General features: G+C 37.6%; 1 protein-coding gene across 3 annotated transcripts; it reads left to right on the forward strand.

The window, feature by feature from the left end:
• Window positions 1–986: 986 nt before the first annotated feature.
• Window positions 987–15,087, forward strand: LOC118219460 (alpha-N-acetylgalactosaminide alpha-2,6-sialyltransferase 1-like). 3 transcript variants are annotated; one of them, XM_035402627.1, is made up of 9 exons: window positions 987–1,418; window positions 6,029–6,428; window positions 6,607–6,769; window positions 8,206–8,374; window positions 9,292–9,430; window positions 10,152–10,255; window positions 11,422–11,505; window positions 11,623–11,722; window positions 11,848–15,087. In XM_035402627.1, the coding sequence occupies exons 1-9, from the start codon at window positions 1,324–1,326 to the stop codon at window positions 12,049–12,051; spliced, it is 1,458 nt and encodes a 485-aa protein (XP_035258518.1). In that variant the 5' UTR covers window positions 987–1,323; the 3' UTR covers window positions 12,052–15,087. The 3 variants fall into 3 exon arrangements, with proteins under 3 accessions (XP_035258518.1, XP_035258520.1, XP_035258519.1); XM_035402629.1 differs by lacking the exon at window positions 987–1,418 and adding an exon at window positions 3,889–5,639; XM_035402628.1 differs by lacking the exon at window positions 987–1,418 and having other exon boundaries at window positions 5,650–6,428.
• Window positions 15,088–16,859: the final 1,772 nt, after the last annotated feature.

Raw genomic sequence — 16,859 nt, forward strand, 5'->3', positions numbered from 1 at the left:
GCCGTTCTCATTGTGTTGGTGTTAATCAGTTTAACCTTCAGGGTCCAAGTTGAACTATGCGGTTGTTCCCTGCACTTGGACCGGTACTTCTCTCTAGGGGTTTCGTCATACTTGTTCCTGGTTATGGTTATACACTTTGTTGTACGTCGCTCTGGATAAGAGCGTCTGCCAAATGCCTGTAATGTAATGTAATGGATCCCAAGAGCTGTGCTTCAAAACAAGCTCATGTTCATTTCAGAGCCAGAGCTGATACAAAGGACTTGTTTCTCTGTTTATGACAATTGTGTTTTTTTCATCTGAACGTTGCCTCCTGTGCACCACACTTTTCCACCAAGCCCTCACCAGGACCAAGCATTATAAATGCCAGATATTTCACAACATGAATCATAAATTTTGAAATTTACCAAGGAAGATTACGCATGCAATTACACTTGAATTGTGTCTGGTGAACTTGGTACTGACCTTCGAACAGAAGCATAGAAGCTGTTTTAAAGTGATGTTACATAGTTACATGCTATATTATTCATATACCTCACTTAAAAAGCTAAGTAGGCTATTGATTGGACAGTACTTTTTTGAAGTTGTTGCCTCACATTACAATCGATTTAACAGACAATCTTACCCAGATAAATAAACACAACCTATTCTTTATATATAATCCATTTACACAGCAGCATATGTTACTGAAGTACATCAGGATAAATGACTTTCTCAAGGACACGCACCATTCCCAGATGTGGAAATGCTGTCTTTACCATTATGGTACACTGGTATACTATTTATTTAATGTATCACTTACATGTCTGTCACTGCGAGTTAACATACTACTGTTAGGGGGTCCGATGTAATAGGAAAACCAAAATTGTATTGTGGATAGGCTGTTTATTTAGTCTTACATAATGCTGTATTTTCAACAAATGTAACTTAACAGTAAATATTTAAAAACATACTCAAATCTAACCTGCTGTCGGTCTGCTCTAAGACTGTCAACGTGTTTCTTCAGGTTCAGTGTATTTAGGGCAGGGCTCCCAGCCGCAAGTGTGAACATGAGTCAGAAGAGCAAATGTAAATGTGGAGTAATGCGTTCGCTGCTGCATTTCATTGCTGACAGAGTCTGGGGTTTTACAAATGCCCACTCTTCTAATGATACACGCACAGGTGTGAGGGCCTTACGCATATTAGCCTACTTAGGCCTAAATATTAGCAAAAACTTTTACGTACAGTAGTTTTACTTTTTAATCCGAAACACGTGAACTCATTTAATTGTCTTTCGACAGCTGTAGGCGAGTTACTGTTTTAGCATTTTTTCCCTCAACATCTGGTATGATCCACCGGAGACTTTTACGTCCGGCACTTGCCGTTGCGTTGTGCGTCTTCTTTTACGCCTTTATATGGACAAATTTACCGCTTCAATTTAAGTAAGTATATGCAAGCCCCTTTATTGATGAATGGTGTGAAATATTAACTACTTGTTTAGCGTTTCGAGCGCTCATTATTTTATTGCTGTGAAGGCTATTTCAATTTGACATTATAATTGTAAATTAGGCTAGTTCAAAGCCTAATATATACCTATGCCGAAAGAAGCTGATTAGGATCAAAACCGATAGGCCTATCGATTATTTATTTTGGTTAACTGAGCTATATTACTGTTTCGGGGAACTTCTGCTACATGAGAAAGTACAGCATTGTGCAGATTTTCATTGTGACCATTCCGCCTTCAATTTAATTTAATTTTCTTATTTTCTGGTGTATTTTATTTAATTAATTCTGTAACCAATGTCTCTTTTTATAATTAATGAAAATGAAATGTTTAACTTTGGTGAAAGTGTGCGATAATTCCATGAGGCTGGACGGTTGCTAATTTGCTCCCTTTAAAGATCGAGTTCTGAGTCGTAGGTTAACAGGAGAGTAGGCTACTATATTTAGCCTACCTCACGTATAGAACATTTTTGTGGTGAAAAGTCACAGAAACGCCACCGAGCTCAGTTGAAAACCCAGGTGGGCTACATTTGGTTGAAAAGTAAAAGTTTTCTACTAGGAAGTACCGTGGCTATATACCTGGGTAAAACCTGTCCTATGTTGGGGTTATTCAAACTTTTTTGTCAAAACATCTCAACCTATATTTCTAGACGTCTAGATTCAGGTGTTACACTGAGATGCTGACCACCGAAAATGTGTGTCGCTGGTGGTCGCTGTAAAGCAATTTCTGCCATTCGCTGTTGTGAACGAACATAAACTCGCTCTCCCGCTGACAACAAACCTTCAGATAAAACATGCAGGAGCTCTCTGTATGTCGTGCTTGGGAGATACAAAAAGACCTATAGCCTAATTAATCGTGAATTAAATGTTTTGTTAGGAAGGGAGTGTGATAAAATGAAACTCTTTTACGTGCATTATCACAGCAAGGTGAACATAAAGTAATCTTTGTATTATCTCCTGTTGCTGTGCATCGTTGTACAAAAATTAAATGCACTGTGATTGCATAATCTTTTCATTAAAGTATTCTGCTTATGGAAAATAGGCTACTGTTTATTTGAAGACCATATGGTTAATGTATGAGTACTATAAATATGAATTTATGAGAGCATTTCATGGACAGATTGTACTTAGGAGACACAACAAAGCTCTTTGATGTGTTGAAAGAATGTGAGGACTGCCGTTTTCCCTGCATTGCCTGATCTAACTCTAACATGTTAGCGTTTCGCCTACTTTAGTTAACCTAGTTAGCGCGTACGTCTGCTATCCATGAGTAGGAGCTACGGACACACAGCTACAACCCGCGTACGGATGCTATCCTGAACACGAGTAGGAGCTAATGACACACAGCTACAATCACCGATACATATGTATGGACACACGGACGCTACAGCCACCGATACAGGTGTATGGACACACGGAGGACAAAAAATAACATTGAGGTGAGGACATGCCATAGCTGGCTAGCTATATATTTAGACAAGTTCTACTCATGCCACTTTTATTTTTTGTACCTTACTGAACCCGTGTTCAGCAGTTGTCTACGACCATGAAATGCACTTTTTTGTACGTCGCTTTGGATAAAAGCGTCTGCCAAATGAATGTAATGTAATGTAATGTTATGATATGACTAATCCCTGGAACATAATCGCTACTTGCTGATCCCTCGCCGTATATGTAACGCTACGGTGCGCCGTGGGTCTGGACTGTTTCGTGCTTCTTCTGAGCTATGCGCCCTCATTGAAATGCATTGAGGCTTGAGGACAGTGCCTGTTGGAATTAGAAGCAAGCCCACACAATTCCTTCAGGAATTGTAACCTTTCTAGTTATAGTTGCTATGTTGAATTGTTTTTTTGACAGGGCTGACATACTTTTTCTACTGGAAAAAAACTGTTGGTAAATGTACTATGGTGGTTAAGGTTAATAACTAACTTCCACTGTATATGAATAAACTTTGAGTTGGTTGAGCCAGGATTTTTCAGGCATTAATCTCCATTTACATTAAAACAGATTAGAGCATCAATGGAGGTCTGATCTGATTTGTCCCAGGAAACACCCTTTAAGATATACTATTATCCATCCACCCATTATATATACCCGCTTATCCTGGGCTGGGTCGCGGGAGGTGCTGGAGCCTATCCCAGCGTGTATTGGGCGAGAGGCAGGAACACACCCTGGACAAGCTGCCAATCCGTTGCAGGGCACACTCACCATTTACTCACACACTCATACACTCTATGGGCAATTTAGAGTCTCCATTTAGCCTCCCTGCATGTCTTTGGGCTGTGGGAGGAAACCAGAGTACCCGGAGGAACCCCACACAGACATGGGGAGAACATGCAAACTCCACACAGAAAGGCCCAGGCCGGATTTGAACCCGGGACCTTTTGCTTTGAGGCAACAGTGCTACCCACTGCACCTGTTATGAATAATTTTTTATGGTTGGTACAAGAAAACAAAAGAGAGGGTGTGTTGCATACCAGGGTGATTTTGTCTAACAAATGATTTAATCTGAAGTGTGAGCATACAGTAATATTGATAATGTACTGTACTACTCTGAAATGATCATACTTTGAGCTTGGAACATAGAGTAGACAGTTTTGTCATTCGCTTATAACAATCATTGTGTATAAAATGTTCTCTTGAATATGCTTTTCATATACTGTACGTGGGATGACTTATATTCTCATGACATATTAAACACATGGCTTTGAGGTCATTGTATAGTTTATTTTGGCAATTACTCATGTTATCATTAATATTTATACACTGTCATCTGACTGAATTACAGTTATGTCTTAGGAAACATAGACATACGTTTGAAATGTACAGTGATTCTCTGCAACTTCCGCTAATCCACGTAAAAGCAGTGTCATTTTACCATGCTCCCTTATGTCAATACATCACAAAAATTGGTCAGAACTCCTGCAGAAAAATGAAGGGATGTAAGTATGTATTGACTGGCTTATACCTTTTCACACTGGCTTCTGAGGCTTTATGATTATGAGCTTGTGCTCTCGGGTGAGTTTGTTGTTAGTGCGAGAGTGAGTTTATGGCCAATGGTTGTAATTGCATAACAGCGACCTCCAGTGACACACAATTTCAGTGCTTGACACTTTTTCAGAGCTGACTCTACCACTGGGATTGCATGGGGTGTGTTAACATAACAAAACACTATTGTGAGTCTATTTTATGGGACATCTATCAAAAATGAAAATTCAATCCAATGTTCAGAATTCTTGTTAAAAGTAGGCTATCCAATTTATAATTTTGGAAATGGTAAATGTAGATCTTTTTCTCATTGCATAGTGAATACTCTAAAAGAAAAAAGTAATTGCACAGATTATTTAAAGGTATAACTCAATTCCTGGAGTTTTTCAATATTATTTCAGTTTCAGTTAGTTATTTCAGGTCAAAACAGTTTTCGTGATATTTTAGATATTCAGAGGTATGATATAAAGGGGATGATGAACAATTGCACATCATATTATAAGCCTAAAGGAACGATTGCGATGATAAGGTGGTTGTGGTATTTTTTAAGAGATAGGGCAGGTCTGGGGAGCATCCCAGTACCTTTTGTGCAGATACATGGCCTTACCATGTTAGTGGCAACAGTTGCTGGAACCCCCACAGCACAATGAACAAATTTAGAAAAGGATGGCCTCAGGTGGCATGATATTCCCTACCTGAACACTCATTGTTTATCAGGCACCTGCATATATCGGCTACGTAAGTTGTGCAGTCCTCCAGCACAGTGAGTGCACACCTCAGGTGTAATGCAGTGTTAACAGGTGAGGCTGCTGGCTGTGCATGTCTTGGAAGATGCCCATGCTTATGTGGGCTAATTGATGGAGGACCTTGCAGCGATGAAGCAGTCTTACAATTATGGGTTGGGTTTCCTAATTGGGAATACAGAAAATGTTTCTTGTTAAAAAGGATTTATGATGTAATTCTAATTTTGAAATGAACAAGGTACATCTTCACTCAAGGCACGAATTAAGAGCAGGTAAGGTAGGTTTCCAGGAGACAGAGGTGTAAGAGGGGATCTCCGGTTATGCAGTTGAGGCTGGGATTGTGCTGCTCAAGCCATCCATTATGCTGCATTTCCCCAGCACTTGATCCTGGAAGCTAGGACACACTTTTTGAAAATTTTGTAAAAATGTGTGAGTATTTCATGCCCACTTCAGAAATGTTTGGCTTTGCCACAAAGTATATAATTTTACTGGCTTTCCTTTAACATGTATTTTCATTGGCATGCCTATTTACTGACTTCTGGAAACATCAACTCTTAAGTAAATAAATCTGTTTGTGAACACCAGTGTGACACTGCTTCTTTGAAATCCAAAGAACATACAGTGGTCTAATGTAATTGGATGTATTTAATTTGACTAAATTAATTTTCTTTAATGGAGTAATACACTGTACAGAGACACCATTCAGCTTCTTTAAGAATCTTTGAACAGAATATTAATTGGGGAAAATATCAATTATCCACATTTTTGTGTGTGAAAATCCACCTTGCCAATGGTGTGATGTAATTTCCTTCCTGCAGAAAACAGACAAACAGCAAAGCCGGATCTGTGACTGCACAAAATGAAACCTCCAAAGCAGCAGAAATGGATGACAAGCACCAATATTTCACTAGGAATTTGTCCGAAGATAAAACCCCCAGTAATATAACTGATGAAAAACAAAGATCTATCAGTATTGGGTCAACAGCCATTAAGCTGGCAAAAAAAACAAATTCCAGTGTTACTAGAATTTTGACAAGCAAAGTCACAAAGGCTAAAGTCTACCAGACATCAGCTGGACATATTACAACAGGAGACGACAACACAGGTAAAATGGTGAACATGACAGCGATTCCACCTTTGGATATAAACAGCTTCGTGAAAGCACCTGAGTGGGGTTTTGAGGATACATACGTTAGGGACCCACACCCCAGAAAGACGGTGAGAACTTTACTTTCCTTCTAACATTAGTTAAGAATACCATAGCACTTGTCATGTCATGTTACATGGTGGTAAAGAAGCACTTTCTTGCTCTTCTGAACTTGGGGTTTACAGTACTTCTGAAGACAGGAAGAACATAGAGGTAGTCTATATTGTGATGGCACTCTCCCAATTTCAGACATGTCAGCAGTCCCTCAGGAACTCGAAAGATGAAGAATTTCAGAAGAGCTTCATTCCCGATATTCAGCTTTTCATGCAGAAGAACCACCTGAACCTTAGTGTGTGGAACAAACTGGCACACTTCAACAATCCCTTCGGCTTTATGGGTTACAACTACTCAGGTGAGAGAGCAAGACAGATACTCCTGGAAGAGTTTTTGTTGTGATATTGTCAGAAAAAAGACTGAGAACAGAAAAAAGAGACAAGAATACATAACGTGTATTAACTGTGGTCCCAGATGTTCTGTTTTTAAAGGGAATTTGTTTGGCCAAATTTATATTTATTTATATTTTAGTTATGAGGTTTTTGCATTTGTTCTAGTGTGGTTATTTCTTAAATTTTTATCATGTATGATTTTAAAGTCATTCAGGATAAATACATTTTTAAAAAGTGATGTTTAAATCATGATCTGTGGTAAATATGCCAGTGGGAATGGAATTTTAAAAACTGACAAAAAAGTAAGTAACCATGTATACTCCTAGTGGTTAGTAGCTGTGCAAACTGGCAAAAATAACGACTGGTGTCTTGTGTATGCTGTCTACTTCAGTGATGTAATGCCACTTTTGATCCAAGGACCCCAACCCAGGCTCAAAGGTATCCATGGGACCCCTATCATAAGTAAAAAAGGGTTGGATTTAAACAAAAAAGGTTTTTATAAAGATTCGAGACTGAATGGTAGTTTCATGGACATCCTGCTAAAAACTCAGGACTTAATGCACATTATGCATCTAAACTGATTTTATATAGTCAGCAACATATATCTGGATTCTGTTTTGAAATTTACATTTTTATTTGAAAATGTGGATTTTATGCTCTGTGGTCCAAACACATGATGCCATTTTGAATATATAACACAGTAAACACATATTTCTATGCAACCATCATTTCTATTCTATTCTGCGATATCATGTCATAGATAAGAAAATCTTACTATGACATGACATGATTTTTTTCCAAAACTATACCTATGTGAAAAAAATAGAATATCTCAGAATAATTATTATAGCATACTTCAGCATACTTGAAGTGCAATTATGTAGTTACTACCCCAAGCATACTAGAGTTTGCTATCTTCTCACATGGGTAATGGCTGAATTATATGCTGTAATAATCTTAATAAGGTGTATTTATTGTATTGCTCATCCAGTGCAGCCAGCTCACCCACCTCCTTAGAAATGGTTAGACCCACAAGAAGCTTGCTAATGTCACTCACACTAAAGCCATTCATCTCAAACATTTTGGTGTCCTGAAATGGAGGGGGGTGTTTAAAAAGTGCTGTCATTTCTACATGGTGAAACCAAAATGGGTAAATGAACATGTGCACTTTAACCACATGTGAATTGTTTGATTACAAGTCTAAAATTGCAGAGTATTGAACCTAATCAAGAAAAAATATGTCTTTGTCCCAAACATTACGGAGCTCACTGTATATACACGCACACATACATTCATTAACAACAGCAGTACGTATTAAACCGAAGACAAAGAAGAGTATAACTCAATGTTACCAAAGGAATGGTATAAACTAGACCAAAGCAAGTGTTTCTTTTTCTTGTAGTGGTGCAGGATTCAGTGAAGCTGATCCCTGACCTGAAGGACTTTCAGCTTCTGCCAGTTCCCCCGACCGATAAAGAAGGCTGCATCCGCTGTGCTGTTGTAGGCACTGGAGGGATTCTCAATGGCTCAAGAAAGGGAAAGGAAATAGACTCCCATGACTATGTTTTTAGGTGAAAATGGTTTTGATTATCTTCTTTCTGGATCTGTATATTTTGATATAATCTTCTCATATGTCAAATGGCTATGAACAATGTTCTGTTGAACTTGAGCATCATTTAGTTTTAGTTTTGCTGCTGTGAGGAATTTAATCAAATGACTCGAGTTACTGAAAGTCATGTGCACCAGTGAGATACCATATGAACTAGTATGAAGCATGGTCATGTCTACTGTACCAGAGATAATACTCCTGCTATATCTGTCTGTACTGTATGTTCTGATCTGATCATTGATTTCTCTGTTTTCTGTTCTCTGTAACTAATGTGACCACCTCATAACTTTTTCTCTTCTCATAAATAACTAAGTTTCTGTGTTAGCTTAGCAGCGGCAAACAGATGTCAGAATGAACTGAACTGTGAATTAGCTCTGAATAAACCAGGCAAGTGACTGATTAGTTTTACTTGTCCATTGCCTGCTTGTACTTATCCAGGAAATGCCTGGTTTTACTTATCCAGGGCAAGAGGAAGAAGAAGAAATCTCATTGAAACATGGTGTTTAAAATCTTCAGAAACACTAGGTTAAATTGCATTTTTATGTTTATTGGCTGGACCGAAAGAGCAGGGCCAGCCCTACAAATGCGAATGTCCGTGACTGAGTGACTGAGTGACTGAGTGAGTGATGAAGTTACACCATTGGTCGGCCGAGTTATGAAGTTACATCATTGGTCGGCCAGATCACGTGTGTTAGGTCCAGCCATATACAAGGTTTTGACCTGGTCTTGTTTAATAATATACAGTGCCTTCCATAGTGTTTGGGACAAAGAAATATTTTTATGCTTGAAAATAAATATTTTTATTATGTCATGGTGCCCTGAAATGTGGACTATGTATAAAAAGTGGTGGCATTTCTACAAGACCTGTAATTTTTGCAGAGTGAATGGAGCTGTCCTCAAGGGTTTTGAAGAAGATGTAGGAAACAAGACCTCAGTCTACGTCCACACAGCCCATTCCTTGACCTCTGCGAGGCCTACTCTGAAACAGTATGGTTTCACAGACATCCCTGCTGATGAGGTAGGTACACCAATTGACGTGCCTGAGCAAGAATTATACTCTGATAAGAGGCAAGTTTGTATTATAGAGATGTATGACACTCTTGTACTAATACTGAAAGTGAAATACAGAAATTGTCATCATTCAGTTTATTGGCGTTGATTTAAAGTCAGATAGGTTTGTTTTTAACTAATGAAAAATGGAAGGCATCCTATATTTATATTTACTTATCCTTTATTTAATGAAGAATGGTGAAATAATTTTTTTTTTTCAAGAGAGTCCTGGCTAAAAGGTTATTGGCCAACACTTACACTGCATGGTACAGATTTTTGTAATGTATAATGGGAATCAGTTTCTGCAGTATGTTGGTCATAATTGCTACCAGTTGCTTTTCCCAGGTTATATGGACCATAGTCTGCTATTTCTAGCACATGCTTTTAATCATACTGCTTCCAACTATAAGCAAAATATTATTATATCAATGTATTTCATGTCAAAATACAAATTAATTATATTTCAAAAGAATACATTTGTACATTTGAGTGATATTATTCATGTTTATGTTGCTACCTTCAGATTTATCATTGTACTACTTCATGACTCACCAGAAACTTTGTTGCTTTAGTGTTGTAATTTTCATGAACTTGTATCCATAGACTACTAGTTTTTTTCTGTAGCAACTATCACTAATGCTGCACTCACCTATTTTCTATCCTTTGCCAATCCACAATTTCCTCTGAAGGGCATCAAGTATGTTTTCATCCCAGAGGGTCTGAGGGATTACTATTGGCTCCAGGGCTTGTACCAGAAGACGAAAGTGCCTGGTGGCCAGTTTCGAAATTATCGGTAAAGCCTCTCCAATCTCTAAATAAAACAAAGAGATAAAAATTGAAGAAGCAAAATGTATTAAGCACTGGGGAGCTGTGAGGGTGACAATGCACTCACTTGTGAGTTAATGGGTTTTGTCTCTGAACTGACCTCAAACCCAAAATGTGTCTTATGTCAAATCACTGAAATACATCTTTCCACCTTGGAAATTCCCTTTTGTCTCACATAGTTGTGTTCTCTTTATTAATGTCAAATAATTTAAGTAATCAGAGTCAAATTTAGTAAAACCTTTAATTTTAAGCTTTTCACAGCAAGCGCAGTAACTAGTGGAAAACTTCATTCAAAATATCAGTGAATTTTCATTAGTTATGTGTTTTACTTTTACTGAGACACAAAATGGTAGTGTATCATGATGTTTAGGGAACCAGTTTTGCAACTCTGAGGCTGTAGGCTTAATTTTAAGGTAGGGCCCAGCTGTGCCCTTGAGCTAGGTACTTACCCAAGCACACACCCAGATGTATAAATAGATTTTATATAGAGTGATTGGCTCTAGATAAGAGTCCCTGCTAAATGCCTAAAATCTAATGTAGTATTTTCAAATGTTGAGAGCAACATTTTTTTTTAAATTTAGAGTTCATTCTAATATTTCCTTTCTTGGGTTCACAAAATGTGACTCTTTTCCCCTTCACTTGCTCATTTGATTATGTTGTGTTTATGTTGTGTTGTTTTAAAATCATTCCACCCCCTCCACAAAATCAGACGGGCAAATGTTTACGTTTTCCTTTTATTCGGTTTGAATTTTGTTTGTTTTCTGCCTACAAAAGCGATTGTCCTTCGTTATTAAAATACCTGATGTTTTCCGGTGGTTCACTGGCAGACATAGTATGCATACTTTTCCCAAAAAACTTTTCCCCAAAAAAGTGACTGTGCAGGCTTTTTAATGATGGGACATCAGTGACTTGTGCCGTGATGGTGAAATTGGTTAGTTTTAAAATTGAATTTTGGCCAAATTCTTATTTTATTTTATTTTATAGCCAACATATATTGAGCAACACCCATTTGGAGTGCTCCTCTAAGAAACTGAATCAAATTGCTGGTTTAATATGTGTATGTAAATTAGAAGTAATGCTAGAAGTAATGACCCACACCGGCACTGACTTACAATAGCGATGTTGTTTTTCTAGGCCACTGAGAAACTACCCTGCTAACTTTGATGTAAGCAAATTCTACGTTCTTCACCCTGATTTTCTCAGATATGTTCGGATCAGGTGAGTGCAGTTTTTCTCCTGACAAATTTTGGTGTTAAATCTCTGGGCCAGAAACACACCCCAAAGCTTGGTGTGACACCATGGTGGAGAATGAAATTGTTTTACTGCTGTCCTCAGGTTCATGCTGTCCAAACAACTTCATGGTAGACATTGGAGGCACTACAGGCCAACCAATGGAGCATTCACCATGTTTCTGGCATTGCAGACCTGTGATATTGTAAGGAAATATCATTCCCTCCCCATGTTCCGGAAGACGTATTAAATACAATTGAGAAATGTAACTGCTGCTTCACATCCTTTCTGCTGGTATTATTTTTAATTCCCCCTATTCTTAATTTTCAGGTGGATGCCTATGGATTCATTACAGCAGACCATGCAAAATATTCTAACTACTACTATGAAAGATTTTCAAAAACCAGGGTTATTTTTTTTATTAACCATGACTACAGTCTGGAGATAAAAACATGGAAGAGACTACATGATGCCAACATCATTAGACTTTACCAGGGAAAAGAGGACACCCAAAAGAATGGAGATAAAATTTAAAATCTCTGAGTGATTTTTTCCAAGAAAATCCTGTGTAAATATGAGGGAAAATGGACTGCACAGACCAAAAGATATTTGTTACACATTCTTCTTGTTGACTGTAAATATCTTACTTTCATATTTTGAGAGTAAGTGCAAGTGCAGTTTTGCTTTTTAATTTTATTTTATTTTATTTTAGACTTTTAAATGCATTACACATGCTCTTTTATTGTGTAAATATTTTGTTGTGAAGCATATAGTGATGCATGGTTTGGTCGTCATTTAAAGGCATAATCAAATGAGCACCTTATTAGAAGTCCTTTCCCCGATGGCCCCTATGCACAAACTGATAATATGCTGGAGAGTGGTGTTATAAAGTCCTGGGTTCAAGGCCTAATTTGTGTGCTGCGCTCATACTTCCTAACAAGGTGACTTGTCATTAGAATCTTGGAAGCAAATGAAATGAAACATTGAAAAAATAAATTAGCTCCATTATTTGGGAGTCTGTATAGTATAATCAGTGACAGCATTGAATATTTCAAGGTGAAACCCAAAATGTTTAAATGGATGTAGAATGCCCTGAATGGTTTCATATCCAATGAAAATGAATGAAATGGGTGGTCATTTAATACAACTGGAGCATTGTATTTCTATATGTAGTGCAGATGAATCAACATTGCTTTATTTTTAAACATAATGATCTACAAGAACAGCATGAACAACAGTACATTAGATCATAGTTTAAAAATAGTAGCATATAATGCTCCAAAGAAGAACCATTACCTTGCAACACACTACTTAAGACTCACATTGTCACATAACTACCTGGCAGTGTTGTTATGCTATATCTATGCATTCATGTTTTGAAGTGATAAAATACTGGGTAAATGTATGTTATATGTCCAGAATCTGGAATCTAAATGAAGTCTGAATGGGTGTGATTCTGTGTCAGTGGAACAGACTTTTTCTCAGGCCAAGACATACTTCTGGAGTAACATGGTTAACACACCTTTGCCTATTTTCATACAAGTACTGCGGATTCTGCTTACAGTTCAGACTCTAATCCAAGTTCATTTAGATGCATAAGCATTTAAGTTTGTGTAGTACAAGCTATATATGTTCTGATATAATGCATCAAATTATTGTTTCAACATTTTTGTAAATATTTCTGGTCCCATGGAATAAAAATTAAATATGATATAAATAGGTATGGGAACATGAGAGTTTGAGAATTGTCTTGCTGCTGAATTTCTTCATTCTTGTTGCTTTGGGCACCCACATGCTTTTTTCCCCCTGGCAGCTGGCCTTACTTTTGGTTTGGTGTAGACTGAGAACTGCATAATCAGGGCAGTCTGTGGAGTGGAGTGTAACCCATGCCCACTCAGGGCACATTGGGCATGCACCAGTTCTATCTTGGGCCCATGCACTGTTTTTGCTCATTGTGTAGGCCTGTGTAGGCCGCTTATATGTGGTGCAGATTTTTTCTCAGGCATAATGCTGCCCTATAATAAACAGCATACTAGGTTCACCAGTACACAGGTTGCTCACCTGTTATTGTATAGTTTATATTGTTGTGCCTCTGCAAAACAATCCACACCTTTCTGTCAATTTTATGAAATTCCCTTCATTTTAGACGTTGGGTAGAATGAAAGATTATGTATAATCACTTTTTTATTTTTTACTTTTGAAGTGTTCAATAAGGCACAAAACTGTGAAATGTATACTTAATTTTGCTAATATATAGATGGGAAGTTCCTTCCCGCAGAAAAGTTCCTTCTTTGTTGTGTGTAAATATCCTTGTTAATGACATGAATAAATTCTTTAAACACCAATGACAAACTTCCAGCAGAAGACAGTATAAGAACCATTGTATTTCCAGGATAAAACAACTCATAAAATCTAATTCAAAACTCAATCAGTACCAAAAAAAAAAAAAGAAAGAAAAACCCAGAAACTTAACTCTTTAATAAAGCCGTTAGTTCTCAGTCAATGCATGTGTTCATTCTCAGTTAATGAAATGTGGTGTTTTTTTTAGTTTACTGGGGAAAATTGATAAGGGTACCATGTTGGAGGTCTTACAACTCCCGAAAGTCAAAGAATTAGTTAAAACCAACATATAATATGAATCCCATAGCAGGCCTATACTTGTGTGAGGAAACTGAATATAAGAATATTATATTATTTTACACTGGACCTTTTTAATAACTAAGAAATGATGAGGCATGGTTCCAATGTTCGAAAGTCAAAAGTTTTATTTACAGCAGCCACAAGGAGACAATCAGCAATTTGGGGTGAAACACCACACCAAACAGTCCCTTTGGATTTGCGTAACTGAACAACCATGTGTGCCATGGATCACTCTAAATGTTCTTTGTTTGTCAAGGCAGGAAGCAGAAATGTGTATTGTACATTGGATAATTATTTTTAATGTTTTACTTAGAGTGATCCTTTGTGCATGTGACTGTTCAGTTACTTCACAAACCCAAAGGGACTGTTTGGTGTAATGTTTTGCCCTGAAGTACCGACTACCTCATGGCAACTGCTGGATTATAAAATAAAACTTTTGACTTTCTAACAACATCAAAAGAAAAACAATGCCAAATAATTTCTTACATAAGTAAATAAGCTGGCCGCTGACTTGAACTCCACATGCAGGACCACTTCCTGCCAGCAGGGCTGGAGGCCTACCCAGCACACCACTTCAGAGATGCCCTGGAGGATGGTGCGTCCCAATCACTATTTATCTTAGGTGACCAGCCCTTCCGCTGGTGGACGTTTTACACCCAGAGGGCATCAGCTAGCTGGTACAACTGGCTGGCGCAGTGCACATTATAGTTGCACCTCTGTCGAGTATACCTGCATTGGCTAATTTCTCCCAAGCCAGCTGATGGATGTGGTCAAGGCATGTCATCTGTATAAAATGTAGCTGATTTGTGTGTGTGTGGTCCCAGCAGACCACCAAAGCTGCATTTTGTCTGTGGAATTGATGAGGAGAATGATGTCTGTGTGCTATGTAAAAGCGCACTCTAAGGAAAAGGGAGAGAGAAATGTGCTGAATTTGTTATGACTAAATAAATTACTTATTTTTTTTATTATAAATTATTTTTAAAAACTTTTTTACACTTTATATTTCTTTAACTGCTTTTTCCATTTTGTGTTTTGCCATGCTCATTTTTGTGCTTTTCCTGTAATATGGTAAATGGACTGCATTTATATAGCGCTTTTATCCAAAGCACTTTACAATTGATGCCTCTCATTCGCCAGAGCAGTTAGGGGTTAGGTGTCTTGCTCAAGGACACTTCAACATGCCCAGGGCGGGGTTTGAACTGGCTATAACAGAACCGCTATAATTTATAAATACAAACATTGAATTTTTTTTTTCAGGCTCATCTAAAAAGAGGTCCGTAGCAGGTTTTCCCAACTCAGATTGATTGAGTTGTATTATTATTGCTGTATTATTTTGATGTTCTCTTATTTTGAAATTCCTCATTGGATCATCATAATTCCTTGTCAGTGATACCATGACATGTATCCAAAGTGGAATTTGTGGAGAAACAAAGTTTCCTTTTAATCCCAATCTGAATTTGCCCATTGATTTACAGTATGTCTTTTTAAACAAAGACAGGTCAAACAATAGCTGCTTTAATTATTCAATGACCAATCTACAGTTTTACAAAAATAAAATGACAAAAAGTGAGCTCTTCTGTGCTGAGGAGCAATGGCTGATGTTGTTGAAAGAGGTCAAGGTAGACTGAGAGTAGTAGTAAGAATGAATTGAGGAGCAGGAAGCGGGAGTTGGAGCAGGGAGAGGACACCTGTGACTGAGTGCCCCTACTCCAAGCTATGGATGGTGCATCATTCCATAAGATATTTCCCTGGCTGCGTGCCTATGGAAGAAAACTATGTTTGATGTAGAGGAGAATATGTGGCCTGATCAAGAGCAGAGATGAGACCCAGAATTATTTATGTTTCATTGTTTTACTGCTGCATTTTTGTTTACTCCCAGTACAGTTGTTTTTCTTTTTCTTCTTTTTCCTGAGGTTTATGTTATTTTACATTGCATATTCCCTACATTACTGTACTTTGGAAAAATAAAAAAATAGCAAAACCCATCTCAATGTTCTTTTAATATTTAATACTATTTATATGGCAGTATACTCAAACAACAGAGTACATTACATTACATTATTTTATCCAAAGTGACGTACAAAAGTGCATATCAAGGTCATTGGTACAACTACATTGACAGTGCAACACTGACTATTCCAAAAGCATACTGAGAGCTAAAGAAATTCACAGTAGTGTCATGCCGGTGTATAATTTACATTCATAAGGCCTATTCAATCGTTGAATTGTTCTTATAATTTGGAGACACAATTTCATTTCGGGAGGGGAGTAGGCCTACATGCTTTTGAACCCAATGTTTCATTTTGTAATATTTTTTATATTTTGCAGAAACTGTTGACTGTTTTGGTTTTTGTGTTCACACATTTTAGAAATGTGGCATAGTTTCAAGGAAAGTCTCTAAACAATTGAAGAAGAAAAAACGAACTCAATATTCAACTACTTTTATTTTAAAATTGTACATCCGTTACCTGCAGAATACGTAATATCGCGACGCGCATTTAACTGGGCGACTAACTTTACTTTGTTTACCTAGACGGCTGTGGGTTTGACGCAGAGACAGTAGTTGGATTGGCGGCGAGGTTGAGATGGGGGAGAGACAAATTGTTCTCTATAATCGAGAGTTGATAACGTTGTTTTGATATTAGGGCCAGAATGGATCTAGCCAGCTTCTTTGTTGTTTTACGTCGACACTTTAACCTCCA

This window comes from Anguilla anguilla, chromosome 2, assembly GCF_013347855.1.
Source record: "Anguilla anguilla isolate fAngAng1 chromosome 2, fAngAng1.pri, whole genome shotgun sequence".
In the NCBI taxonomy this organism is placed as follows: domain Eukaryota; kingdom Metazoa; phylum Chordata; class Actinopteri; order Anguilliformes; family Anguillidae; genus Anguilla; species Anguilla anguilla.

Bases quoted from the DNA above. Each gene is read 5' to 3' on its own strand.
- LOC118219460 (XM_035402627.1), top strand. From the start codon at position 1,324: ATGATCCACCGGAGACTTTTACGTCCGGCACTTGCCGTTGCGTTGTGC. The intron at 9,431-10,151 runs GTAGGTACACCA...TTTCCTCTGAAG, and splicing joins CAGACATCCCTGCTGATGAG to GGCATCAAGTATGTTTTCAT. The intron at 11,506-11,622 runs GTGAGTGCAGTT...TGCTGTCCTCAG, and splicing joins CTCAGATATGTTCGGATCAG to GTTCATGCTGTCCAAACAAC.